Below are 27,640 nucleotides of genomic sequence, written 5' to 3'. Positions count from 1 at the left end.
ATATAGGTGTTCTATGAAATGCAACTCTATGTTGTTTTCCGGCTAAACAATCAACACAAGCTTTCAAGGACACACCTTTGGTATTTGGTAGCAAATCCTTTTTGGCTAAAATTTGAAGTCCTTTCTCACTCACGTGCCCAAGCCTTTTGTGCCAAAGCTTTATAGAGAAATTATCATCAATTGCATTCACCTCTCCTTTCTTTAGCTTTGCTTGCATCATGTAGAGAGTATTATTTTTCTTTCCTCTTGCTATCAACAAAGAACCTTTGGTAAGCTTCCATTTTTCTTCACCAAAATAATTGCTATAACCTTCATCATCAAGCTTGCCGGTGGAGATTAAATTGAGGCGGATGTTCGAAATATGTCTAGCATCTTTGAGTAGCAACTTGCAGCCTTTGTTAGTCTCTAAACATACACTCTTTATATCAACAATTTTGGATAAACCATCATTTTTCATCTTAATACAACCAAAATCATTGAAAGTATAAGATGTGAAGAAACCACCATGTGGAGTGACATAAAAAGAAGCACCGGAATCGATCACCCAGTTACTATCTTCATATGCAAGGTTGACACAACCATCACTAACAACAATGATATCTGCATCAGCTGCAACTGCTGTAACAACTTTTTTCCTCTTTCTTTGCCTCACCCTTTTTTGTGCTTTGCTCTCTTTTCAATGCTCTACACTCTCTTTTCATGTGTCCTAGTTTTCCACAAGGATAGCATTTTATGTCTTTCCTTGACTTTGATCTGCCTCTGGATTTATCTCTTTTGTAAGGATGCTTGTTTTTGTTTTTACCTCTTCTTTCTGTCGCAAGAGCCTCAACTTCAAAAGATATTTTCTGTTCCTTTTTTCTAACCTCTTCATTTAGCATGCTATCCTTTACCATATCCAAAGTGACATTGCCGTCAGGTGCAGAATTGCTTAGAGACACCACAAAAGTCTCCCAACTGTCTAGCAAAGAACTAAGAAATAATAAAGCCTGCAACTCCCCATTTAGGACAAGCTTCATAGTAGTCAACTGATTCACCAAGCCTTGGAAGTTATTCAAGTATTCTGTCACACTTTTTCCATCTTTGTACTTCAAGATGACAAGCCTCATAATCAAAGAGGCTTTATTCTGTGCAGTCTTTCTCTCATACATGGCTTCTAATTTCTTCCATAAAGAGAAAGCATTGGTTTCTTAAACAATTTGATGGAACATGGTTTGATCAACCCATTGTCTAATTTGTGTAACTGTCTTTCTATTCATTATCTTCATTCCTTGTCGGTTTTCTCTTTTGGCCTAGCCTCATCTTCATGGAAAGATTTATACAAATTTTTACAATAAAGGATATCCTCCATCCTAGGTTTCCAAATGACATAGTTGGAAGATGTCAATTTGATCATGCCTCCTATAGAATCCTTCATTCTAGTCATACAAGAATTTTATTAAATACCTTATAGGCACAAAACCTTGCTATGATACCACTTGTTAGAAAAGACCCCTTTACTAGACAAATAACTTTCCTATTTTTGTGTGAGTAGAATGAGAATACCACAACAACTAATTAATGCAAGGACTACCAAAATCAAACCACAAGAAACGCAAGCAAGAGACATCAATTTTTAAGTGGAAAACCCTCCAATATGAGGAAAAAACCACTGGACCTAAGTCCACCTCAAACTTCCACTATCAACAATAATGGGATTACAAAGTATCTTCTCTTGGTTAAGTTAGAGGATCACATACATCAAGGATCTCTTCCTTGAATCACAAACAAAGAGTTGATATAAAAAAAAGGTGTAGGCTCCAATAATAAAATGAGAACAATCCCACCGAATGTAGGTTTGCAAAAGGTTTTTCTTCCTCTTGAGATGCCTTGAATAATATATTCACCTTCCCTTGGAGATGAATTCCACAAGTACTTCATCAAGGGGGCTCTTCTCTTTTTTTTGTCATCCACTCTCTAATAGAATAATTCATAACTCCTCTTTTCTTCTTTTTGTTTCTCTTTTCTTTTTCCATTTTTTTCACTTAAGTTGCTGGGTCCCACCTTACGTAAGGTGGGACTCAGCCACCACCTCTGATGCCGAATCTTCCTCAAGATGTGCTGCCGCATGCTTTCATAAGAAAAGATCCTGGAAGTTATGTGGCTGCTATAGGTTCATTGAAGGCAATTGGATGGTGTCGGCCAGATCTATTTCTGAGAAGTTGTTTGCATTATCCTGTGGACCTTCGCCAACCACTTGAAAATCCTAGTCGGCGATTTCTAGATGAGAAAGCGGCTGCATCTCTGAAACCCGCACTGCCCGCAAAGAGGTGATGACTGAATTTTTTTGGAAGCGACCAGCACCAAAAGATGGAATCTTTGCCTTCTGATGATAAGAACAAAAGGAGGAGGCTGAGACACAGGAGATGCACCAGCAACTTTGAAAACGTAGTCCACAACCAGGAAACTATAAGTAGCCACCATGATTCGATGACTAATGCGAACAAAACATAGCATTAACCGATAATGGAGTCGATCACCTCAATGAATGCCGATGTGCTTTAATTCTAGGTAGAATCGAAAATTAAAAAAGATAAATATTCCTTCCATTCAAATCCTTCCTCATAATCACAGTAATATGTTCGTATTAGAATTTATGTAATGCAGAGGAAACAGCGTGAGGATTGCCGCTTTGGAAATAAACAGGGAGATGTGATGACTTCGACGGGAAAAAGATCCCCCCTGCCGTCCTCCTAAAAGGGTGATGTCCCCTACACACAATCTTATTGCTCTTCGGTTCTCAGAATTTGTGGTTCTCAAAAGTACGTGTCATCGATATTCTGTCGTCCTTCCTCTCCTTTAGCACTTTCGCCAGCATTATTCCCCAACTGGATCCATCCCATCACCACCACCCCCACAATCCCACTCGCCTATTGTTTATAAGTAGCACCCTTAGCAACTGCCTCTCTGCAGCGGCCAACACCTAGCCCATAGCGTCCAGAACTTAGAACAGTCCCTTCCCTCTCTTTCACCTCTCCCTTGGAGCTTCACTCACTTCCTTCTTCCTACTCTCGATCATCTCGTTTCATTCACACCACAGCTCCTACCTCCAGATGGCCTCCAGCTCCATGAGCTCCTCCCGCACCTCAGAGTCCTCCTGGACCTCAAGACAGAATAAGCTGTTTGAGGAGGCTCTGGCGAGGTACGACGAGGCAACCCCAGATCGCTGGCAGAAGGTGGCCGAGGCCGTCGGCGATAAGTCAACCGAGGAGGTGAAGCGCCATTACGAACTGTTGATCAAAGATATTAATCGCATCGAGTCGGGCCGTGTGCCGTAACGCAGCAGTTGATCCTCTTCCTCTAGTTCCAGGGGAGGCAGCAACCTGGCCCTTGAGGAGCAGAGGTACCTCGTTCTACCATCCCCATATACCGTTCATTCCTTCTTCTCGTTACTTTGCTTGCACTTGCCTTCATGGTTCTCGTACCTTTCGGTTTCCCAAAGAATACAAGGCTTGGATGGAGCTGCTGCGTTCGGTTGGGTCATACGCCAACCACAATGACCCAAATTGGATTCTTGTTTCTACTGTATCTCTCCAAGCCTGTCTCTTGCTCAGCACCCCACCAAGGCCCCATGAAATTAACTTCTGCAGAACAATGATCGATGCCTGAAGAAAATTATGGCTCTGATAAGCTATATATGGCTGATTGCTATCTTCTTGAAAGATTTGGATTGAATATTATTTTTTTTCTCATGGGTTGGTTATATTGTTTGACAGGCTGAAGTATCTGTGGCTCGACTGAAGCACGTACTATATAACACATCATCTACGTATGTATGTACTGGTAGGAGCATTGTTCTTCTCTGGGAGTTCCAGATAGATATGAAGTCAGAAACATCTAAATGGCCGTAAGAGGTAGATCAGTGGTCGCTGATGTTACCAAAGCCTGATGTCTCTCTTCTTGTAAACAACCTATTGATTATTGTAAAACTATATACTGAAGACTGTCATAACCATGTCTGGTTAGTATTCTACTTGGTGTGCTCATGGCTTAATGAAAATAAGTTTGGCGTATAATTCCGTTTGGCTTTCTATCCTTTTATATAACATATATTTGCAAGTATTCTTGAGAGCTACGATGGGTTGAAACCCGACCGAGTACTGGATAAAACCCAGGTCTCATGCATTAAAATATTGAAAGAAAAACATCCTAGCAAAGGCAGTGCAGAAAATCTTTTTTTACCCTTTGTATGGACATGGTGATGATCAAATGGTACTTTATACGGACTATTTATTTCCCTTAAGCAAACGATTTGAGTGTCTTCATACAGAAGTCATCTTAGCTAGGGACTTCAAACATCTAAAATAACATGGTATTATCTCGATTCTCTTCTTTATCTCCTTGCGTCATGACTCATTACCGCATAAACTAACTTCAATGCCGAAATTGTATAATCCACAAAAAAAATCTGTTAATGGGATAGAAGACCACCATGGAATTCTTCCAACTTGAAAGGAAGGGCATTAAGGCTTGATATACAGCTTCCCTGTTAGCTTAAGCTTTTGGAATCTAGTAGTAATGGTTGATCTAGTAACGATCCGATCGAGAAGAAAAACGATTTTTCTCAATCTGCTCAACTCGGACCTCTCAAAAAGAGAAAATAAAAATATTGGGGAAAGTAGGATTTACGTCTCTTTTTTATTCATTGATGATGATAAACTTATATGCAGAGTCTTTATTTATAGTAGTGAGGTATGTTCTTACATAATTCGAATCATATTCTTCTCCTGGTTCAAATAGAACTAGTTTTTCTAAAATAGACATGCTAAATAGAAATAAACATAAAAATGCTAAAATCCTACCCTAGGTAAATCTCAACTCCTTCTGCCATTGTTCGCTCCATCTAATTTTTTCTAGACTAGGAGGTACATCCGGTCAAAATTTTTCATTAAAAGAAAAAGATTTGGTGGGCCTGTTTCGGGGCCCAACTGATAAAATTTGGACTTGATCGCTAGATGAGCCACCTGCTTTAGGTCGTTGTGTCATTTCGTAGATTTCAAAAAGTTACTATTTTTTTTTTAACAAATCATCTCAATCAGATGTTGTATGACCAGGGCCGGCCCGAGCCTTAGGCGACCGAGGCGGTCGCCTAAGGCCCCGGGCCAACGGAAGGCCCCCGGAAGGTAGAGAGAGAGAGAGAGAAAGAGAGAGAGAGAGAGAGAGAGGGAGGGAGGGAGGGACCTTGACCAAAAGGAAGCAAAGGCCCCATATAAAACGGGATGAGCTGGCTACGAGTCTTCCCCCTTGATGGAAGGGAGGTGGAGAGTTTCTTGGCCTGCAGAGGGGAAATTTAGGAAGTTGGGGACGGTAGTTTTGTTTTGGATGGAGAGAGAGAGAGAGGAGGGATTTGGTTGGCTTGATACACGCCTGAAGCCACTCTTACCTTTCATCCCTTCTCTTGTTTGGTTTTGGTCTTGGTTTTCCTTCCCTCACATTACTCCTGATCCAGCTGGGCCATCAGGAAGAAAGGGGGATTGGAAATGGACTTCTTGGAGGGTGGAGATTCTTTTAATTTTCTCCTCTCGGTTTCTTCTCCCCTCTTGGGTGGTAGAGAGAGAAGGAGGGAGGGGGTTGAATGGCTGCTGTGCTGTGATGTTGCGGTTGCTGCTTGGGTACTCACTTGAAGGGGAGATGGAGGGATGGGACTTTTATTAATTAGATGGAGTCAATTTCCCATAATGCCCCTACTATCTCTTATAGAGAAGCTCCTGGACAAATTCTTTTCTTTACCTTGACCATGAAGTGCCATGGGATGACCTTTTCCTATTCCGCTCTTGCTTGACATGATAAACAATATTGCCAAGCATTATCTCAGTTATTTAATCAGTTTTATGGCCCTTCTTTTAGGATAATTACTTTTCTGCATTTCCATTCAAAAATAATATTAAATTAAAAAGATTTCTTGCCTATCTTTGTTAGATTCATGTACCTTTGTTGAAATAGTGTACTTGATAGCCATCCATTTTCATATCATTTTTTTAATATTTTATATTTATTAAAAAAATTCATTATTAAAAAAAAAGCCTCATTCATTGGATTCGCCTTAGGCCCCCAAATGTATTGGGCCGCCCCTGTGTATGACCAAATTATGACCTCTAAAAGTTTAGTATGCAACTATTCTTCCCCATATAATGGATCTCGTTTTTAGACCTTGTCCAACCTTATCTATAGTAGCCAAAGTAATCCATATCAAATCTAACGATCCTTCTAAATTAAGTAAGCTAACATGATGCTAGATAAAAGATCAAAGGATCAAAATCTCACCCTAGATCAATAATATACTTTATCGACTTTTTTTCTCCTAAAAAAGATTAAGCTGCGTTGTAGTGGCAAACAATATGCTGTTGACAAGAGAACCAACGATAATCTGCTTTGTCGCCAAGTGAAGGCAACTTTTCTCCTTTCGCAGATTCCATCATCCAAATGTTGGGCGGTGATTCTGGAATTGTTTGACCTGAGAGATTCGAATATCATTTACAAATGATTGATGGTGCCCCCACAATAATTTTTATGCAAAGATATCCACGACCATGTAAATATCAGCAAGGACATCTTGTAGTACATGTACCTCCCTCCCCCAACTAGAAAGCAGCCCTTTGATGCTGCTTCCCAGGTCGTAGGAAGATTCCCATTGTAGAGCCCATATCTGTTGTCATTGTAACCTCTATAATTGTTTGAATTGACATATGATAGGCTCAACCATGTATGACATGGTGGTGCAACTCTTTCTTTTCCTTTCCTTGGACAATACCGGCACCAGTTACAAGCTATACCCTTAGAAAACCACGCTCTAATGATTGAAAGATTAACAATAATCAAAAGAGTTTTTTTTTTTTTTTTTGCATAGATACTCTCCTAAATATCGAATTTTGTATTAATACCCTTCCAAAATTGATATTTACATGTATACCCTCGTAAAACACTTGTTTTGCTATTCTACCCTTTTTTTAATCCTTATTTTTTTGCATATATACCCACACCATCTAACGTCGTTAAAAAATTAACGATTTTAAATTAAAATGACTAAAATATTTTTAATAGATAGATGTGAAAGAAAAAAATATTTAAAAGACGATCGTAATGGAGAACAAAAAAGTAATTTCAAAATTCTATTTTATTTTCAATTAAAATAAATATGGCTTTTATTAACGGTGTTAGAAGAACCGTTATATTAGGGATATGTGTGTAAAAACAGTGTTTTATGAGGGTATAGAAATAAATATAAATTTTAAGAGGATATTCGTGCAAATTTCAATAATAGTATTTATTTTTTGAGGAAAGTATAAAAAATTATCACGATAATTATGGGACTGAACAATGTAAAACTTTGGGTGGCTCAACTTTTTCTGGGAAAATAAGTGAAACCTGTGATACGGTAGAGGTATAAGTCAAAATGGTGGTACTTGTGGCACCGCAAATGAAGGAGTAGATAACCATGTTTATAACCATTTTGTCATTCAGGAACTACTCAGATGAGGCCAAAGAATCATGAATCCGAGGAATAAATGCAGGGGATTTGCCAGAAGTATGAAGAGTGTTCATGGAAAGTAAACAATGCTTGAATACCTATCATAGGTTTTTCATGCCATGTAAAAGGCAAAATCAATGAATACTAATGGGAAAGATAACCCACCAACAGCAGAGTTTAGTTAATTTGTAATCCGTGGATTTTTCTTGAATTTCAAGTTAAAAAGAGTTGATAAATAGGTTGAAAACTTCATGAAAATTCAATTTTCAATAAATATCCTCCAATAATTTGTATAATTGTCTTGCGAAGCATAAATTACTGATTTTTCAGAGATTCATTAACAATCTGAAAACATCTTACTCTGTTGCAGTCAGCTGAGATGACAATGGTGATGCCACTGGAAAACTGATACATCATGTATAATTAGTAAAGTGGCAGTAGTATGTGTATGTGCACGAATTATATTATTTGCTGGAATGAAACATGACTCTATCAGCAGGAGTATTAGTATAAAAAGAAAAGAATATAAAATTCTATAAAATTCCTGTAATATTGAACTTGGATGAGGCATCTTGTGAACAATGTACCTGACGGTCAATAAAAATCTATACCACGTAATGGCATCACGGAAATTTACAAATTGATAGGCAACAATCAATATACGAAATCTGTTGAAGCATATGTTTTCTGCTAGTCCTCAAGTTCCTGAAAGATTCTTCAACAGGAGTCCTTCTCAGCTAGCCTCTTTCAGATCCAACTTCTGCGGACTACTCTCAAGGACTTTTAGCAGTGCGTATATGCAAGAGGAGCCATCAATTGTTTCTTTTTTTCTCCCTTTCTTTTTTCTTTGAGAGAGAGAATGGGACATCAACTTGTAGAAGGGCAGATCCTACGTATTCCTATAGGTTAAGATTCTCCCAGGACCAAGTTGTTGATATGTCATTTCAAAGATTCCAAGATATCCATTTCGCATCCATGGGCTCGGCTTTTCATTGCGTAAACCAGTTCTTGTTGATAAATATATAGAATCCTTTGGTACACTAATGACCATCCACAGTCAAATAGAGAGAAGGTTTGTCTTCACAACTTTTTGTTAGTCCTCATCCATGACCGAAGTTTTTTTGCCTCCCTCTTATTAGTCAAATACATCATTTCAATAATGCTTACCTGGACAGTGTTGTATACTTTTTTGTACAATCATTTACTCCCAACAAAAAAATAAACATGGAAGGCTTGTATACTTTGTGTTGATAGAACATAAAATGGAATAATATTCTGCAACAAAGTTTACATTGCCCATTCTATATCTATGCTATTAATATCCAATTCGGATTAGTATCAGTCAGAAACAAATAAGTAAACAAATTTGTGAAGAAGAAATGATAAGCTTGCCAGTGAAATCTCCTATAGTCAAAAGCCAGCATGTAAGCCTTATTTTGATAGAGAGCAGAATAGAAATTTTGTCTCGTTCCGCTCTTCTGGTGGATGAAATTATGGAAGCATATCATCATTTAAATGAAGCACAATATACACACACCTAAGCTATATTTTCTCATCACCATAAATGGAGTACAGCATACCCACAAATGTTAGAAACATGTTTTTCTCTATGAAATATGGTGGTTATTTGGAACCTCATACCTCTTCTTATGGAGAGAAAGGTGCCGACAAGTTTAACTAACAGCTCATCCTGAGAAGAAAAAACAAGTTAGTGTTTCTTGGAAGAGTGAGAATTATCAGTGTTCTTTAATATCAAAGTGCTAGTATACTGTGCTGATCCCTCAATGAATAGCATTAATGTTGGCATTACCCAATTCAGAGTTAGTTCATATGTAAATTGGAGAGGGCCGGTTCCCCCATCACACTCATCCATGATTGGCATGACAGCCATGACTAGGTGAGCCCCACCAGCACACTATCACATATATAAGATGGGGTTATCTGATAATGGCCATCACACCAATCGTGGACGGTCATTATCGAACAACGGACCCTCTTTCGTTCAGGTACGAGTTGGAGAGAATGGGAACTCTCCAATTCAATTTTTGAGAACATCAGCACAAGGAATTGACGACTGACTGAGCAGAATCCACGGTAGCATTTCTCTTTTTGAGATTGAAAAGATGATTCAAGTGAACAAAGGACTGCAGGCCCAAAAATTTCCTGTCCCTATTTCCACAAAACTGGGGGACAGATAAGAGATCAGATTCAGCAGCAGGCATAGATCTTTCTCTAAATTCTCTAAAAAGGAATATCACAGCTAGATTTTATGCAAATCCCTTGACTGGCTCTCTTTTTAGCAAGTGGCATGCTTAATATTCTTATTCCATGTCAGAATCAAAATTTATTAAGACCAATGTGGCCGACTATCGTAAGCTACAAATGTTTGTCACCTGTCAAGGCGGGAAGCAAAGAACAAACAGAAATTTATAATGGTAACTATTGGCGTCTAAGAATTCCATTTAGCTTAGAAGATCCTAATCAGATAAGCTAATTTTTAAGGGCAACCTTGTTCTATAGCTTTTGCAATCTGGATTTCATTCATACACTGAATATCTCATATATGGAACACTGCATAATATACAGAAAAGAATGATAAATTTAAAAGGTTGAGTATTGATGAAGATTACACAATGGAACAAAGAGTGCCACTAAAGAAATATGAAGGGGAAGAAGTAAACATCCATATCAGATGCAATAACTTCCAGTCAGAAAGATTCCTTCCCTCCTAAGAGGAACAGGCTGATTCTCTCCATTCCTACATACTATCTTCTTGTTTTTTGGTCCCCACTCCTTGTGGCTCACAAAGGTCTGAGTCATCCATATTCCTCCCTCCTTCATCCTTTAGTCCTTTGGACAGTATCGTTTCCCAAGTGGCTCCGCCCCACCATCAACCCACATCTCCATCTCCCTCCTGTTTAAGCAGCACTAGCACCATCACCAACTTCTTCCCCATATCAGCTTATATAAATTCCAGAGTTCAAAACTTACAAAAGTTGCTTTCCCTTTGTTTCTCCTTCATCCTTAGAGTAAAGCACTTGAAGATAGTTATTTTCTCTTCCTTATAGTTATTTTTTCTTCTTCCTTAGAGCTTAGATTAGAACTTTCTCTTTCCTCCACCATCAACTGCTTAACTATGTGGAATGTCTAGCAACCTTCTTTGCCCTTAGCCCTGAAAGATGGCCTCCAGTTCCCTGTGCTCCTTGCACAGTTCAAACTCATCCTGGACTCAAAAAGCAGAACAAGCTGTTAGAGCAGGCCCCTTGCAAAGTACAACAATGACAAAAACAAGGCCGTTCTGATGCACATTGCTCTCTCTCTCACATGGTCATGCTATAAGACACAGGTCTTATCTGAAAGACCATAGAGGAATAAACTATTTACAGACAAAACATATATAACTGCAGAAAAGTAGATGATAAAGTTGCTTCAGTTGCTTATCATAGACAAATGATGTGATAATCATCAGCAGAGCTGTGTCGAACTTCTCAAGCTATTGCCGGAAAATTTCTTTCTGCAATTATAAAGTTTAACAAATTCTATGCATTAGCTTTCTCGTTATTGCTGATAACTTTAACTGACAAAAAGCAAAGTCCAGTCAGCAGCTATTTCATCATGTTTAGCTTTATCTGCCAAATACAAACAAGCAATGCTTGACACCAGTGGGTTATCTGCAACTATAAAACACAATATAAACATAATATTCTAAAAAGAGCATATCCAAATCCAAGATTCTTCATAGAACTCAAGCATACTACAGAATGTTACTGCATCAATTCTAAAATCAATCACTGGACATTAAAAGAGAACAGCAGCACATACATGGATCAGGATTTGTGATGATTAGTTTAATGACCAGCAATACCTTTGAAATTGTTGGACCCGGACTCCAACTGCTCTTCAAGATGTTCAGATTTAGTTTTCCAGCACAATCAACATCACAGTGGTATTGTGAATATAACCTGCAAAGAAAAATAATTAAACTGGGATAACAATCAGAACATGAAAGAAAGTTAATGAATGGCAATGAAGAATGTGAAATGAAGTCTCAAATGAAATTATAGATAAAATAGAGGTAGGTTTACTGCAGGCTACAGCCATAATTTAAAAGTAGTCATCATAAAATATAGTGACCAAAAATATAGTGGCTAATAAATAACATCTATCATATATGCATGTTAACCCATATAAGCAAATTATGTAACAATAACAAAGCTAATATAAGAATTCCCCATATTTCAGAAGTCATAATTCTATGTTTTCAAATCAATTATTTTAAGCTTGCTTTTGCATGGTTCAACATGAAAAGAACCCCTGACAGTACTATCACGGTTATAAGTTACGTCAACAGCGCAAAATTGTATCAATTTTTCAAAAGATAAGTTTTTCTTTAAAAAAGTAGTTGGTTTCAGGCAATCTGTTACACATGTTTCCCATCTGTAACAAGTATAAACTATGACCATTATTTGCCACAGCTGTATTATCAAAACCATAATTATGATTATTTGAAGAAGATCCAAATATATGAGGATAGTTATTTAAAAAAAAAAGCCATTGGATAGCTATCTCTGTGACTGCTCTAGCACTTTGAAAACTGCTGCAAGCTGCTACAGTGGTAGCTGTAAAGAAGCAATGTTCAATTTAATAAAAATATATTACAAAACCAACAATCTATCAAACCAACCTTTAAAATATAATATAGGCTTAACTTTCACAGAAATCAGGTAGCAGACTTCATTTAACCATAACAGCATGGAGCCAAAAAATTTCGGAAGCAAGAGTGGCTGAAGAGTGGGGAAGAAATAATTACAAAATCTTAGGGAGTGGAAGTTCTTAAGAAACTTCATCTAAAACTATATAAAAAGATTAAAAAAGCATAAGCATGGATTAAATGGTAGTGAATTAAAAATACACATAATGTTGGTTTCAGGACATATTAACAGAGGTTTTTTAAATAAAATAAAATAAAACTAAACTTGGTTCGTTAGAAATATGGTATCAAGAATGGATGATCAATGAAAGAGAGTAGAGGAAGAGATCATACAAGGGGGACGTGCAGGATTCTAGATTGTATGTGATACAGTTACAAGATTCCATCTAGGAAGCATGTAAAACTTCATTGGGAACAACAAAGCTCTAAAGCATGTCACTTCCTGGTTGTTTCAAAATCTTCAAGTCCAGATTGGTGTAGTTCATCCCCGCATTCATTCTCTTTCTCGATATTGTAGATGGTCATGGTGCTTATGAAGCTAGTGGAAGAAGACATCACTCACTTACCAATCACCACCACCTTCTCTCTTGCTTGATTATTCTTTGAAATGGATGAATTTGTTTCAAAAATTTGTTTGTTTAAGGTTTTCTGAACACACTTTCTAATTTCATAAAACGTGTGCATTTTCCATGGATGGGTCTTTATTTAGTATATTTTATCCTTTCTCTTTTCTTAATTCCTTCCTCTTTTCTTTCCCCTTTTCTTGTCGTCTATTGTTTTCTTCCCGCGCTGCTTCAGACCTGATTATTTTTTGGTCTTTATACTCTTGCTTTTGTCTTTTCTCTTCCATTTTTTCTTTATTTTCCCCCACTTATTTATTTTTACAATCTTTTTTTACTTTATATATTTTCCTCTTTTTTAACACCCCCCCAACCCCAGTGGGCAAAAGCACATTTTGCTAGTTAGTATACTCCTTTCGTTTTACTTGCTCTAATTTTGTGTTTCTCTTCAATTCTCTTATTTTATTTATAAATTAATGTATAATGAAATCATAACTTCATATTGACTTATGTTAGCCTTATCATGTTTCAATCGTTAGTTTGGTTTTTGCATGTATCCAGGTTGGGTAATTTTTCAGGGTGCCTTTTTCTTTTCTATTAAGTTGGAAACCATGGTAACTACAAACTAAAAGGTAATAAATCCATAAATAAATGTGGAACATGTATAAGTGAATTGTGACTTATGAAACGTTTTAATCTGTATAATTCGCTTTATTCACACTTTGACCTATCCTGAAGGAAAATGAATAAATTCCTGGTAATAAAATATAATCAAGAAAGCCATATACAAGAACAACAAACCTTACGACCTTGAACGGAGTCAGCTGCAGGGATTCTACTTCGCCATTTGTTCAAATCCAAACCCACGTAAATTATAAAAAAAAAAAGAATGATATAAGAAATTTGGGACATCATTTATTATAAATGCCATCACTATTGGGCCGTCGCCAATATTTCATGCTTTAACTAGTCTATAAGTGATTCCATAAATCAAAAGAGATCACAGACAAATAGTTAACTCATTAAATAAACAAAAATCTAAGGAGTGAAAACCTTTCTGATGGAACTAAACGTACTAAGAAAAAACTACGTCAAGCCATATCTAATACATACACATTCCATCAGTAATCTTGGCCTGATACTTCTATAGGGAGATGAATTACGCTAAAAAGACTACACTTTTGACTAAAAGTATAACCTTTGATTCTATGGTTCACATGATTAGTGCCACTACTAATTACCATGATTCCCTCCCTTTCTGATGACCGACTCATCGAAATTAACGAGGGTCCGGTGGTTCCCATGGAAAAAGAGGAGGAGGTGAGAGAGGGTTATACTCTAATAGAATACCTCGAGGGCCCATGACGGTGGAGACCCAGTGGTAGAGGTTGTCGACCTTGGGGCCGGCGGAGTAGTTGGCGTTTCACTTTTTAGTTCCTCCTCCCCGACGACGACACCGACGTGGTCGACGGCCACGACCGCACTCCGCCGCAATCGCCGCCTCCTCCGTTGCCGGCGGGGCTCCGGATGATCGCGGAAGAAAGATATCTCTAGCTCGCCGCTGCCCTTCCTCTATATCGAAGAAGAGAAATTAACTATAGTTCTAATGTTTTGGAGGAGGTTGCGACTTTCGAGTAATAACGTAGTTACTAAGTTCCGGCAAGGTATGTGCCGGGACTAGTGCAAATTTGGCACCGCAAGGTGTTTTCATAGCTTAGGACTTCTCTGTAATTATAGAAACATTAGGATTTAAATGGAAGATATAGAAAAGGTTCTCTCGGCTGACAGCGTGGCGAAAGTAGCTATCTGTGTCGAACTTACCTATAATTATTGCACACGTTGGGGAGATTTATACCAGAATGCAAAATGTCTAATTTTGAGCCAATCCCGTCATGCCTTCTGCCGACACTAGTTAAAATATGATGGAAGCAGCTTTACAAATTACCCCTCACGTCTTTTGGGACATTGGGACACCGCTAAAGTTCATAGATTGTGGCTTCTTCAGAAAATTCAAGGACCTATACCAGCGTGACACATGTCATATAAGTAGAAGGATATATCTCAAAAATCAATTTTCCAAATCATTCAATGCAATCCAACCTACTTAAGCAAAACCATGACTACTCCACTTCCTCTAGCACACAACATAGATCAAGATGGCCAGCGGCTTCGAGAGATGCCTACTGTAGTGCTGCTCAACTACCACAACTTGTATAAATATTTAGAATTTTTTATATGTATACTTGTACCAATTAATATAGCTCTTGCATATTTACTCTCCAAAAATTATTATTTGTATAATATCTTCAAATCATCTTATTTTTGCATGGATGCTCTTTTCATTAGATTTTGGACTAATGGTATTAATGAATAACTATTTTAAGTATCATTTGGCACTATTATTTTTCTTACACTATTATCCTAAAAATTTAATATTCAAATTTTATTGAAAAAAGCTATATTTTTATACAAATTTATTAAGGGTATTAATCCAAAGAGTTATTAACATAAGCCATCAGTCAAAAGTCCAAATCCACACAAAAGCAGAATGATTTGAAAGAATATATGTGAATAATAATTTTTGAAGGATAGATGCATATATTAAGTTGTATTTATAAGGATCAATATATTAAAATCTAAACTATTTACAATCTCTTTGGAAATTCTGCCAAAATCCTGCCACTGTACGATCTTAAAATAAGCGTTGGCGGTATAGAGATAACAGAGGAGATGGTAAAAATATATGGTGGATGTCATAGCTTCAAAGGAAGACCTTTCCTAGCCGATTATTCTCTCCACTTCACCACCCCCACCTCCAAGATATTATTCCTCCTGGCCTTACTCCTTGTGGCTGTCGAGGGAACGAGTCATCCCATATTCTGCCATCCCTCCTTCTTTATTTCCTTTTCCATTATTCTCCAACTGGGTCCACCACCCCCACGACCCCCCTCCCCTCCTGTTTATAAGGAGCACCCTTGCCCAACTTCCCATACCAGCCCACACAGACCATAGAGTTCGTAAGCTTGGAAACCAAGAGACCAACCAACTTCTCTCCTTTCAATCTCCCAACTCTCCCCCAGGTCTCTACTACATTTTAATCTCATTGCCACAGTAGTTCCTACTTCTAGCTATCCCCGTTGAACATACTAAAAAGCATCTCTTCCTTTATCAGTCATCTCGTTTTTCAATCCTGAGAGATGGCCTCCAGTTCTCTGAGCCTCCCTCGCACCTCAGACTCCTCCTGGACCCTGAGGGAGAACAAGAGGTTTGAGGAGGCCCTGGCGAAGTATGACAAGGACACCCCTGACCGCTGGCACAAGGTGGCCCAGGCCGTCGGTAGTAAGTCGGTCCAAGAGGTGAAGCGCCACTATGAACTGCTCATCAGGGACATCAATTACATCGAAACCAGCTACTGATCTTAGGTACTCTGCTCCATTACTCTGTTCTCTTATCACACTTTCCTCCATGGTTCTCAGTTCTCACCACTTTAACGGTTTCTCAAAGAACAAGACTTCGCTGCGGCCAACTTCGAGCTTTCCATTCTTTTCAGACCCAGTATCCCTTGACCAAGTCATCAAGGCCGCATCAAATCTAATCTAAAACAAAAGTTAGAGCTAGACAGAAAGTAGTATGGTTCCGATTAGCTACCTATAGGCTTTCCAAGCTTGTGGCTGGCTCGTGCTCAATAATATGGATTCCCAATCGCATTCACTTGTTTAACACTTTATTCTATAATAAAGCCTTCCTGTCTGTCCTTTCTGAAAGCAATGTGATTATTAATTATGCGCTATCTTCATATGATGCCAAAACTTCACAGAGCTCGCTCGTTTTAGAATACCGTTTTATGAATCATTACTAAGCTGATCTGATTTATTTGGCAGGTGGAAGTATCTAAAGCTCGAGTGAAGCATATGAAGCAATAAATATATCCGTATGGAATAGTAGGAATGTTGTTCTTCACTGGAGTTCCAGATAGAAGCATATTTGTAAGCCACCCTGTGTGGATAAGTTATCGCCGATCTCATAGCAGCCTGATGTCTCTCTTATGTTTTCACCTGCCCCTTTCATCCTATTGTAATTCCACTGTAGGCTGATAAGCCTGTCTGATTACTAGGGTTTGTGTGCTTATTAGTTAATGAAAACTTGGTATAATTCCATGTTCTAACCTCTCTGTTCTTCGATATAACGTGGCAAGTAGTGGAGCAAATCTATTTCATTCTTTGTATGGGTATGGCCTAGCACTGAATGCTACTTCTGTATGAAATATGTGTTGATGGTGCGACACGTAGAAATTGCTAATCGATTAATAATTTTAAATTTTTATAACAGAAGAACTTTTAAAATCAAAAGATCGAAGGCTTACCTACATCGAGGCATGCGAAGAACACTCTTTACGAACGAAATCAGCCCAATCCTCTTCTGATGAGCACGATCATATGGAAAGCTTGACCTAATCAACTCCTTCAATTGCCCATATGAAGGATTAGAAATCATGGAATGAAAACATATGAAAAATAAATTAAGACGAGTGAAAAGAAAAATTGAGTTGGGACTTCTCTATCTCGGATTAAGCTATTCGCGTGCGCATTAATTATCCCCCAAGAGTAAGCCCTTTCGAATTTCAAATTTAAATTTAAAATCGAAATCGGCCCATGCACTTGCGCGGTCACCACCCTACTATCCTTGAAATTTAACTTGGGCTTGAAGAAACAAGTCATGTATAAATGCTAGAGCACTAGTGTTTACGCATCCAATGCGAGACTATTTAAAATTATATTTTAAAACTTCGAATCTTCTAAGAAAGGAAAGAATTAAATTTCTATTTAAAAAAATTGAATCTTTTATAACAGGAAATTCAAAATTTCCAACAATATGGAATGCAAGCTAACAATTCAACTGACTCCATAAAGAAGTCAGCTAGGGTCTCTAGATAGCTGAAACCAAAGAACCTATCTTGGTTCCCTTTTTATTGGTTGCTTCATCAGTCATTGCAGACAAAACGAATTCAGAATTGATTAATTAATAGAAATGATTCCAGTCAAATAGATACAAGGACCATGGTGGATTCCTCCAACTTGAGAAGGACCACTTAAATAATCCAAACCAATGGCAAAGGTATCCACCGGATATATGGCTATGATTTCATAAATCAGAAAGGACCACTTAATAGTACAGATACCTTGCAAATTGTTAGGGACTGGTCCCGTTTAAAATTTAACCCTCCCCATCTCGCAGGGGAGCATATTTTTTATTATGCTCCAATATCTCAGGAAGATTCCAATTACAATCACCAACATTGTTAATGTCACCCGAGCGATCTCTTGAATTGACACACAATCTAGACATTCCAAGACAAAGTAGTGGTGACGGAAAGAATGATAGAACCTGTACTCTTTGTTCCAAAGGCTGGATAACCATCTTCATGACCACTAAAACTTCTTCTGACCATTCATAGTCACAGTCACAAGTTTGACGTTAAGGAACAGTCTAGCCATGGCTAAATATTTGGAATTCTGAAAAGCCGCACAGAATGTACCATGAAATTTGAAAAGTTTCATTCACAAATAATAATAAAAATGTAAATATGTTATATATCCATAGCTTCTCGAATATTAAAGCAGGAATAGGATAAGCAACAAGGCCGGCAAACAATAGCAAAAACAACACCGCCAACAATATATATACACATTCATGTGTAAGCCCCAAGTGCTCCTTGAATAAAATAAGTAGAGTGGAGAATTATTTGGCAGAGTAAAAAGTAGTGAATTATTTGATATTGCTCGATAGTTTGGAGAAATAAATTCCTATGTTTACATTTTTGCCAAACGATGGCGATAATAATACTAATGGAGAACTGGTACATCGTAAGCAGTAAACAAAACTATCATTCAATTTGTGTATCAGAGATGTATGTTATTTTCCAAACTAGCAATGTTTGGGACTTCTTGTATCGTCAGGAGTATTATGACATTAATAGAAGACAGATGTTTCTCCTCATGGAGAATAATAACAATGAGGGTGAATATGTGGCCGTGAATTTGCCAAGAATAATGGCAATACCAGTATAGAAATGTTCCATCATAATTAATATTTAGAATTAGCTGCGAAGGTTTATAAGAAGTAAATGCCATTTAATGAACTAGAAATATTGTACTTAGTAGCTGTATTCTCAGTACTGCTGTATCAACAGAATACAATATATTTCAGCCATTAAAACATCCATGTCATATACTCCTCAGGAATCTTGCGAACTATGTTGTGTCCAACAGTTAATAGAAAGTTATACCACGTAACAGGATCATGCAAAAATTGCAAACTGATACTTAACAATTAAGGTATACAAAGCTTGTGTATTGAGGCATCATCCTGCTGCTTTTATGAGATTCTTCGACGGGATATATTCCCTCTCTGCCTGCCTCTTTCACTTCCAACTTTAGAGGAGCTACTTTCATGGAATTTAGTAGTGCGAATATGCAAAAGGGGACATCAACTTTGGCAAGATCCAACACGCTTCTAACCTTTGGATTCTCCATTCTCCAACTTACTGACATTTCATCCCACAGAGATTCCATGAAATCTGATTTGCATCCGAGCTGTCAACTTTTCATCATGCACAAGTTGTCGTGATAGATGCCGGAAAAAATGATAAGTGTTACAGAACTCTCGTCCTAAAAAAGTGAATGTTTCTTTCCATCTTTGGCAAGAATATACACGCACCAAATGTTTTTATCCACCTTCGAATGTATTTTTATGTAATTCTACGTGTATGGCCGGACTGTGTCGAGCACTTAATCTTTCTTTTGCATGCTCATGATGTGGCAGTCCTTGATTGAAAGCAGTTTTCAAAATCCAAAAGCATAATCAAATTAGATTATTCTATCCATTTACGTGCTACCAAGTCAACCAGAAAAGCAAACGTCAAGTGCATATAGTACTGTGCACTGATGATAAGGTGTTATGTTGTTGATTCAAGCATGGTAAAGGTTATCTGTTAATTGACTGAAAATTTGGTAGCATATGTTATTGGAAAATAATCTGAAACCCATCTAGAAATATCTCAAGGTACTATTTGCTCATGCCCTAACATTTAATATAAAATTCCTGACAAAAACATACATATATTTCTTGTAATAATCCTACAAAAGTGGGCAACTCCAACAGCATGCTTGGCAGCCTTGCGTCCGCATATATAGAGTGGCATGATGTAGAAGAGTAGAAGCAAAGATGGTAGATTATCTAACATGATGGCGTATTTTGATATAGTGCAGGGTGCAGCCCATGGGTACTATAACTAACTGGACTATGCCAAGCTTTGCGAGAGCCAATGGATTTGCAGACAGGTGAAGAGTTCAAAAACTGGGTTTGAGTGCACCTTTGGAATTAACAGCCCTTATAATGAATGGTAACATGCGGATTAATAAGTGGAGTTATGGTAGCCATGGAACAAGCTGCTAAGTTTAAGTCATGTAAGGCTCTTGGACCGGAATGGTAACATACTAAGTGAAAGTATGGTATAGCTCCGAGGATCTCTTTTTTACAAGTGGCATCTCATGCATATCATAATGATTTATTTTCAAACGGTTTTTTGAGTAGGAAAAATCTGTTAGGCAATAGGAAGTGAATGAAAAAATAGGCTCAAAAGTGACTCATTTGAGAGGTTGCTTCATGGAAGAGGCGTGTCTCTTCAAAAGAAATGTATCTATTCATTTGTATGGATGCATCTTTTCATTTAAAAGACATGACTTTCAGCATAAAAAACATGACTGTTAACATGAAAGGCATGACTATTCGTAGGGATGTATCTATTTATTTGAATAGAAAAGACATATCTCTTCACTTGGTGTTTGTCTTGAATAGTCACCCCATGAACTCTATAAATAGAGCCTTCCTTCAACCATTTGAAACACTGAATTCTTCAATTCATCTAGTTCTCTCATTTTAGAGTTCTTAAAGAGCATCAGTGAATTCATTCAAAGGGAGTATAAAAACTCAATTTTTGGTTCGCCGTATAAATAAATTGGTGTACTCTTTTTGTTTGTGAAAATCATTGTATCCTGAGAGGCAGACGCTCAAGAGATCCAAAGCACCTGTGTGGAGGGCGAAATCTGTCTTAAGGACATAGTATCAAACACTAGTCTTGATCTTACATAGTTGAATCTTCATTTGAGATCAGATTTATTTATTCATCGATTTATTATTCAATCTATTTTACAAATTTGTCATACATACAAACAACAAAATCTCATTCAAATATATCCGACAGTATTGGCAGCAATTGACTCTTAAAGCGATCTCATAAATTAGGATCGCACTTAAAGACACAGCGAGCAGGGAGACGGTACCACTAGGTGATAGAAAGTGGGGAAGGAAAGATTCACTCTGAATTGGTCCCTATATTAATGGTTCTAAAGGGTGCGAGTCATCGATATTCTGGCCTCCCTTAGTACTGTTCCCAACTGGCAACCGTTGCCCCACAAACCCATTTCGGCGCCAACTGCTTATAAGTAGCACCCCAGGCAGCAACTTCTCCAGATCAGCTCACATAAACTCCATAGATTTTGGAACCTAAGAGCAATTCCTTTTCACCCCCCATTTGTCCGACCTCCTTAGAGCTGTATTTGGTCCTTTTCCCTTCTCTCTTAGAGCATCACACTCAGAAACCACTCAACTTCTCTTTGACCAGTTCTAAACTCTACTGTGTCTGACATACCTTCTCTTCTTATATTTAGAGTTGAGCCTTCTCCTTTGGGACCGACTTGGCACTTAGCCCTGAGAGATGGCCTCCAGTCCACAGAGATCCTCAGGCGGCTCGAACACCTCCTGGACCCTGAAGGAGAACAAGCTCTTCGAGCTGGCCCTGGCAAAGTATGACAAGGAGACCCCCGACCGTTGGCACAAAGTGGCCCAGGCTGTCGGAGGGAAGACACCCGAAGAGGTGAAGCGCCACTATGAACTTCTTGTCGAGGACATCAAGTACATTGAAGCAGGCCACGTGCCGTTCCCCAATTACAGGTCTTCCAGCAGCAGGGGAGGCGGCAGCGTGAGCAAGGGTAGTATATTCCACTCCTCCCAGCTATTTTTCCATTCCTTTTGTGTTTTTATTCTCTTGCTCTCTCCTTTATCGTTCTTACTCCTGGCATGAAGGGAATAGTCGCTTCACAATCCTGACGAATAACCGATATGGGACTAAACACACGACCGTACGAGTCTTCACAGTTACTCTCAGTTAGGGTTAATTTTTGGCTTATTTTTGATAACATAGGCACCTCTCCAGCAAGGCCACATGACATTATTCTAGCACAGGATAACAGTATGGCCCTGATAAGCTATCCATAAGCTTGTGGTCGACTCAGGCTTTATAATAGGCCTAGTTTCTATGGTCGCTATCACTTGCGTCACTTTATTCTTTCATGTAGTCTCGTTATCCTGCATAGAGAGTGGTAGTTTTTGTTATATCCCTTCTTCCCATAATGCCAGAACTTCTTAAAATTTGGTTGTTGAGGATAATGTTTGATGAAACCACAAAGCAGAACTAATGAAGTTTGTTTTTTCACTTCTTTGGCAGGCTGAAGTACTTAAAGCTGCACTGAAGCAAAAGCTAGAAAGAAATAAGTTTGCTTGAAATAGCATGGTATTGTTCAAATAAAGAATTGGATGCATATAAGTGAATCTAAGAAGATCAGATATCACTGATGTAGAAGCCTTATCCCTTATGTATCTTCCATTCTCCTCCCTAGTCCATCCCATTGTAAAGATATGGAAAACTATGTCGTAAACATGTCTGGCTAGTCCTCTTGTTGGTTTGCTGGTTTGTTAATTAAAGTAAGTTTAATATATTTCCATGTGGTAACTTCTCTTCTCTTCTCTTTAACAAATTTCGGCAAAGAAGTGCAACAGTTATTCAAAAAATAACTAAATAAATAAATAAAAAGTAAAAGAGGAGGGCAAAAAAACAAAAGGAATAGCTGGCTGTTTCAGCCTTTCATGGTTTGTGATTGAGACAGAAGGAGATTTGTGCAAACATCTTCAGTACAAGCTGCTATATAGAAAAGCAGAACTGGTACATCAGACTCTAAGGAGATTCAACTTATGAGCATGCAATGACATGTAGATACTGCTTCATATATAAGCAGATATAGTCATAGTCATAGACATAGCTATATCTTGGCCTATATATAACAACTAAAATATTGAAATATCAGCCAGTCCTTCGTTTAACTGTTGTTTTATGCTTAGCCCTTCATCAGTTAACATTTTACTTTCAGTCCTTGTACATAGTCAACCCAATATTTTGCATGCAATTATGCATGCTTTTTAAATGATTAAATAAGTTTTGTATGTAGTTCTGCCTGTGTACATAGCCAAATACTTGTATATTCTCGCTCTTTCTCTCTTCTCCCGTTCTTTGTGAATCCGGTGTTTCTCATAATCTCACTTAGTGAAATGGTGGTGACTCTATTAATTTTTTTTTCAAAACATATATTTTTATTTTTATTTTTGAAGTATTATGTGTGGAATTATTAAGTTATATTATTTAATATTTCTCTTTGAATAGAACAGTGGACATCACCACCTCATATGATCACCAGCCCCAATACTATGTTGCTATTTGTCTCTTAATTTCCGAAATACTATTTATGGAGATACATAGTTATATCTCGTATTCACTTTATGAAACGTTTCTGGTTTTTGATTTGGAATGTATTTGATAAGAACGGTAGCCACCACCCCTACCACCAACTACAACCAGCATTAATCAAAAACGGAACTCGATAAGTGCTCTTTCAGACCTTATTTGCTGCTTACAGTATCGAAGCACTGCTGGAATGCATAATTTAGAGTGCTTCCAAGAATCTTATACTGTTATGGTTGGACTCTGCTAGCAGAAATGAACTCAAAATTTTCATTAAACATACTTCAGTAACATTACATATTCTTTAACAAGGAAAGGAATGTGAAAGCATAAAAGAATTTCGCATCCATTACATCCAAAATCGTGGATTTGGGAGGCAATGAAGGTGAAGAAGATATTGCCACTGTCACATCCATTCGTCCAACTGTGAGTTTTGTACAGTCTACTGCGAAGTGGGAATCAAGCATATTAAGGAGGATCAGGAATTTGGGTGGACCCACACTCAACTACAGTCAACACAAACCACATTTTAGCCATTAGTTTCTTTAGCAGAACAGAACAGAGGAAGTTTGGCTTTTTTTTGATAGTAAGGGATAATATTGGAGACAATCAAAGAAGTCTTCCATCTTAGAAAGCATTTAGAATCTACTCAAGAAAAAGAAAGCATTTAAACGAGTCATCAAGCCAAATCAAGCATCATAGGAGTCCTCCTAAGAGTCCCCAGAGTCCTTTATGAAGGACTCTGCACCAGCAGAGCAGGCATCATAAAACCTTTCATATCCCACGTAGTTGCATGGTTCAGGTGGAAGCCGCGGTGATGATATGGCAGATCAACGGCCATCATGTTAACCTTGAACTCCTCCAAGCGTATCTTGGACGAGTTAATTGCGACCGCTTTGGCTGCAGCTCATGCTGAAGTAGCCGGTAAAAACGGTAAAAAAAAAAAAATACAAAGTAACTGGTAAAAACCTAATAAAATGATGGAGGTACACAAAATAGTGAATATTCCCGAGTACGGTAGTGATTCAGGAGCACCATCACATAGAACGCAGCCCTCAAGACACCTGCCTAATTTCCTTTGTAAGAGCTCCCTAGTATTCAACATTTTAAGGAGTGCCGACAAGAGGAGACATTTGAATTTTGAGGGCGCCTCGATGTTCCAAATAGTTTTATACATTGACATTTGAAGATTTTTGTTTTTCAGCAAATATTCAACACCTTATAGTGGTCCATAAATGCGTTATATATAGTCTTAGTAAAGTGATCACAAAGTCGTCAGCAAATTAAATTAATATTGTCATAATCCGTGTGAGCGTATGTTTCGTCCTATATCGATTATTCGCTGGATAAATCTTGGATAGTTATATAGGGTTAAGAAATTCAAATAATATCTTTCGGCTAGTAATTTTGGATAATGTCCTGAATTGATACAAATGATATCAGAGCGGACCTGGCCTATAACCTATGTAGACTAGGAAGTCTGCAGCATGAATCTATTGAATCTAACCACGGACTGATTGTAGTGCTTGTGATTAGATTTGAATAGATTTGAACTCTTAGTCTGACGAGAACGTCATGGCTTAAACGAGGGGAGTCTATGAGAACCATGCGGGCGTGTATAGTAAATGTGACAGTCGTTTCTACTAATGCTAGAGCGTAACAACCCGGAACCTCACCCAAAATGGCTAGCTGAAATGTATTATTTGGGTTCCTTGATCCTGTATAAGTATCCAAGATCTACCCAGCGAATAACCGATGTGGGCCTAAACACATGCCCGTACGGTCCTCACAGACTCCCCCCGTTCAAGCCCTAACGTCCTCGTCAGGCTATGGGTTCAAATCTATTCAAATTTAATCACAAACACTACGATCGGCCCGTGGCCAGTCCTAATGGATCCATGCTGCAGTCTCTTCCAGTCCATATAGGTTATAAGCCGGGTCCGTTCTGATACTATTTATAACAACCCAGGACCTCACCCAAAAAGGCTAGCCGAAATGTATTATTTGGGTTCCTTGCTCCTGTATAAAGACCTATGAGGAGTTCCTAACATGAATTGTGGGCAGAAAAGATCAGGTACTACGACATCGAACCATTCCTTTTGTGAAGGTATAATGAAACAATCATTCGGAAAGAGAGGCTATTTGGGAGCTCGAAGAAGAAGAGATGAAGGTCAAGCATCTGCAACTATTTGAAACCTCAGATATGCTAATTTTGAGGACAATTTTTTTTTTAGGGGAGAGAATGTAAAGACCCACATTTCATTGGGCTTGGGGCACCAGCCCGACCCATGAGAAAGGGGGAGGGAGACTCCCGATCGCGTATTCTCCCTCCCCTATTTCAAACCCTTCTTCCTCCTCCTGAATCCATTGGAAGGAAAAAGAGAGAGAGGGAAACGGGAGATCAAATCCTACCTAATTTGAATTGGTCCCCATCTATAAAAAGATTTTTCACCTCTTCCTAGGGCATCAACCGAGAGCTTTTTCAATGAAATCCGTGAGAGAAAACTCAGGTTGTTCGTCGTCGGGCCGTCCGGAGTAGCTTGCCAAAGGCGTGGTAAGGTCCTTCTCCTTTCTCTCTTCTGTCTTTGGGCCACCATCCCCTAGAAATCCGGCCAGCAAGCCACCGGATTGATAGAAAAATCGAACCTATGTTTAGTCTTTTTCCTCCTTCCGTTTGGCCGACCATCGCCGGACGTGGCGTGTGGCCAACCGTCGCTGGTGTGGCGTGTGGCCGGCGCCATGTTTGGGTCGTCGACTGCTGGGGTCGTCGACTGCAGGCAGCTACTGCCACCGAGCATGCCCACAGGGAGAAGGTAGAAAAGGGGGGGGGGGGAGAGAGAGAGAGAGAGGGAGAGAGAGAGCCACTCGGTTCTCTACTCTTTTCTTGTCCTTATCTCTCTCCTCTCTCTAGTTTCTCTCTCTAGTTGGGGTTCTCTCTCTAAATTTGGATTCGGAGAGATCATTGTTTTGAGGGTTTTGAGTTATTGGATAAGTTTCAATGATGACTTGATTCTGCAGGAGGACAATCTGTTGGACGAGAAGACGCTGAGCGACGTTTTGCGCATCTCGGTTCATAAATCGCCGTGAGGAAGGGTGATTAGTCTATCTGAGTTTTTCAACAAAGTGTAAGAATCCTTATACGCTAAGACTGCAAATGGGTCGGATCGACCCGTGACCCAATCCGTATTTTAGGATCCGCGGGGCCGAGTCAAGTCCTAAAATTGGATCTGAATCATTTTCTAGGTCGGGTCTAGGTTTATTGAATCGGATCCGATCCGAACGGATCCAAAAGAAGAGAGAAAGAAAAAGCAAAAAAGAGTCTTGTTTTTTTTAGGGGGTCGTGGTACTATTGGTCATTTTTAAGTGAATTTATAGCAAGTTTTCAAGGCGGACAGGAAGGAGATATGGGTTTCCTAGGAGCTTGTTAGCTTGCTCCCATGGCCTTATCATTCTCCAAGGGATGGGAAATGCCAGCCAATGAGGAAAAGCTTTCTACCAAAAAAAAAAAAAAGGAAAAGCCCTAAGGGGAGCAGAGTTCAAGCGTGGAAGGATAGCTACTGGTCTCTTGGTAGCTGGCTTTTTTTTTTTTTCCTTCTGTTTTTTGGTTTTTGTTTCTTTTAACTTTTGAAGGGAGAAAGTGAGGGAACACTGAACTAAATATGGGTCATGTGCCAAAGTTTTCTGCAATGGAATTGGATTTTGGAAGGTCTGGGATTTTTTTTGTCCTCCTGAGAGGGGAGCAGGGAGACACCAAGTTCCGTCCAATCAGTCATACAGACAAAAAATAGTGTGATATGAAATTTGGCTTGTAGACCGACTTAGTTAGTAAGTCATGGGTCATCTGTTCTGACTGGAGGTCAATTGCAAGTCTTTCAAGTCATGGGGTTACCCAGCACCTCATAATTATGATATGACCAAATTAGATTTGCTCAAATCTAATCCAACCCGGACCGATTCAGATCCAACCCGACCCGATCCGATCTTCAACCGAGTGGGATTTGGATCCAAAATTAGGACCCAACAAAAAATCGGATCGGGTCGGAATCACTCGGGACCCTATCTGACCCGACCCAAAGCAAAAATAGTTTTATATTAAATTATATTTTAATCGTATTGACTTGTGATTGGTATTATGATGGATGCATGTATGCGCATAAACTACACTTGCATAATTGGATTTATGGATATGGTGCTATAGACTAATCTTGTTATTATTGGTTGCCCGTTATGGG

General features: G+C 38.6%; 1 protein-coding gene, 1 long non-coding RNA gene and 2 pseudogenes across 5 annotated transcripts; 3 read left to right on the top strand and 1 right to left on the bottom strand.

The window, feature by feature from the left end:
- Positions 1–2,767: 2,767 nt before the first annotated feature.
- Positions 2,768–4,052, top strand: LOC103722066 (protein RADIALIS-like 4). Its single transcript, XM_026810397.4, has 2 exons — positions 2,768–3,379; positions 3,753–4,052. The coding sequence occupies exon 1, from the start codon at positions 3,090–3,092 to the stop codon at positions 3,312–3,314; it is 225 nt and encodes a 74-aa protein (XP_026666198.1). The 5' UTR covers positions 2,768–3,089; the 3' UTR covers positions 3,315–3,379; positions 3,753–4,052.
- A 5,961-nt stretch (positions 4,053–10,013) lies between these two features.
- Positions 10,014–14,433, bottom strand: LOC103722068 (uncharacterized). Of its 3 annotated transcripts, none has more exons than XR_015969044.2 (3): positions 14,126–14,433; positions 11,370–11,466; positions 10,014–11,175 (listed from the first exon to the last, which is right to left on the bottom strand). It is a non-coding gene; the product is annotated as an uncharacterized LOC103722068 (long non-coding RNA). The 3 variants fall into 3 exon arrangements; XR_015969043.2 differs by having other exon boundaries at positions 10,014–11,018; XR_001880284.5 differs by having other exon boundaries at positions 10,014–10,727.
- Positions 14,434–15,748: 1,315 nt separating this feature from the next.
- LOC103722069 (protein RADIALIS-like 4 pseudogene) lies at positions 15,749–17,139 on the top strand (annotated as a pseudogene). The gene is made up of 3 exons (XR_015987682.2): positions 15,749–15,855; positions 15,948–16,197; positions 16,657–17,139. The product of XR_015987682.2 is annotated as a protein RADIALIS-like 4 pseudogene (transcript).
- Positions 17,140–21,551: 4,412 nt separating this feature from the next.
- Positions 21,552–22,397, top strand: LOC103722076 (protein RADIALIS-like 4 pseudogene; annotated as a pseudogene).
- The last annotated feature ends 5,243 nt before the right edge of the window (positions 22,398–27,640 follow it).

Source organism: Phoenix dactylifera, chromosome 1 (genome assembly GCF_051530095.1).
Source record: "Phoenix dactylifera cultivar Ajwa chromosome 1, Ajwa_hap1_PhDact_Kaust_v1.1, whole genome shotgun sequence".
NCBI classification, from domain to species: domain Eukaryota; kingdom Viridiplantae; phylum Streptophyta; class Magnoliopsida; order Arecales; family Arecaceae; genus Phoenix; species Phoenix dactylifera.
This window is presented reverse-complemented; position numbering and strand designations above follow the sequence as displayed.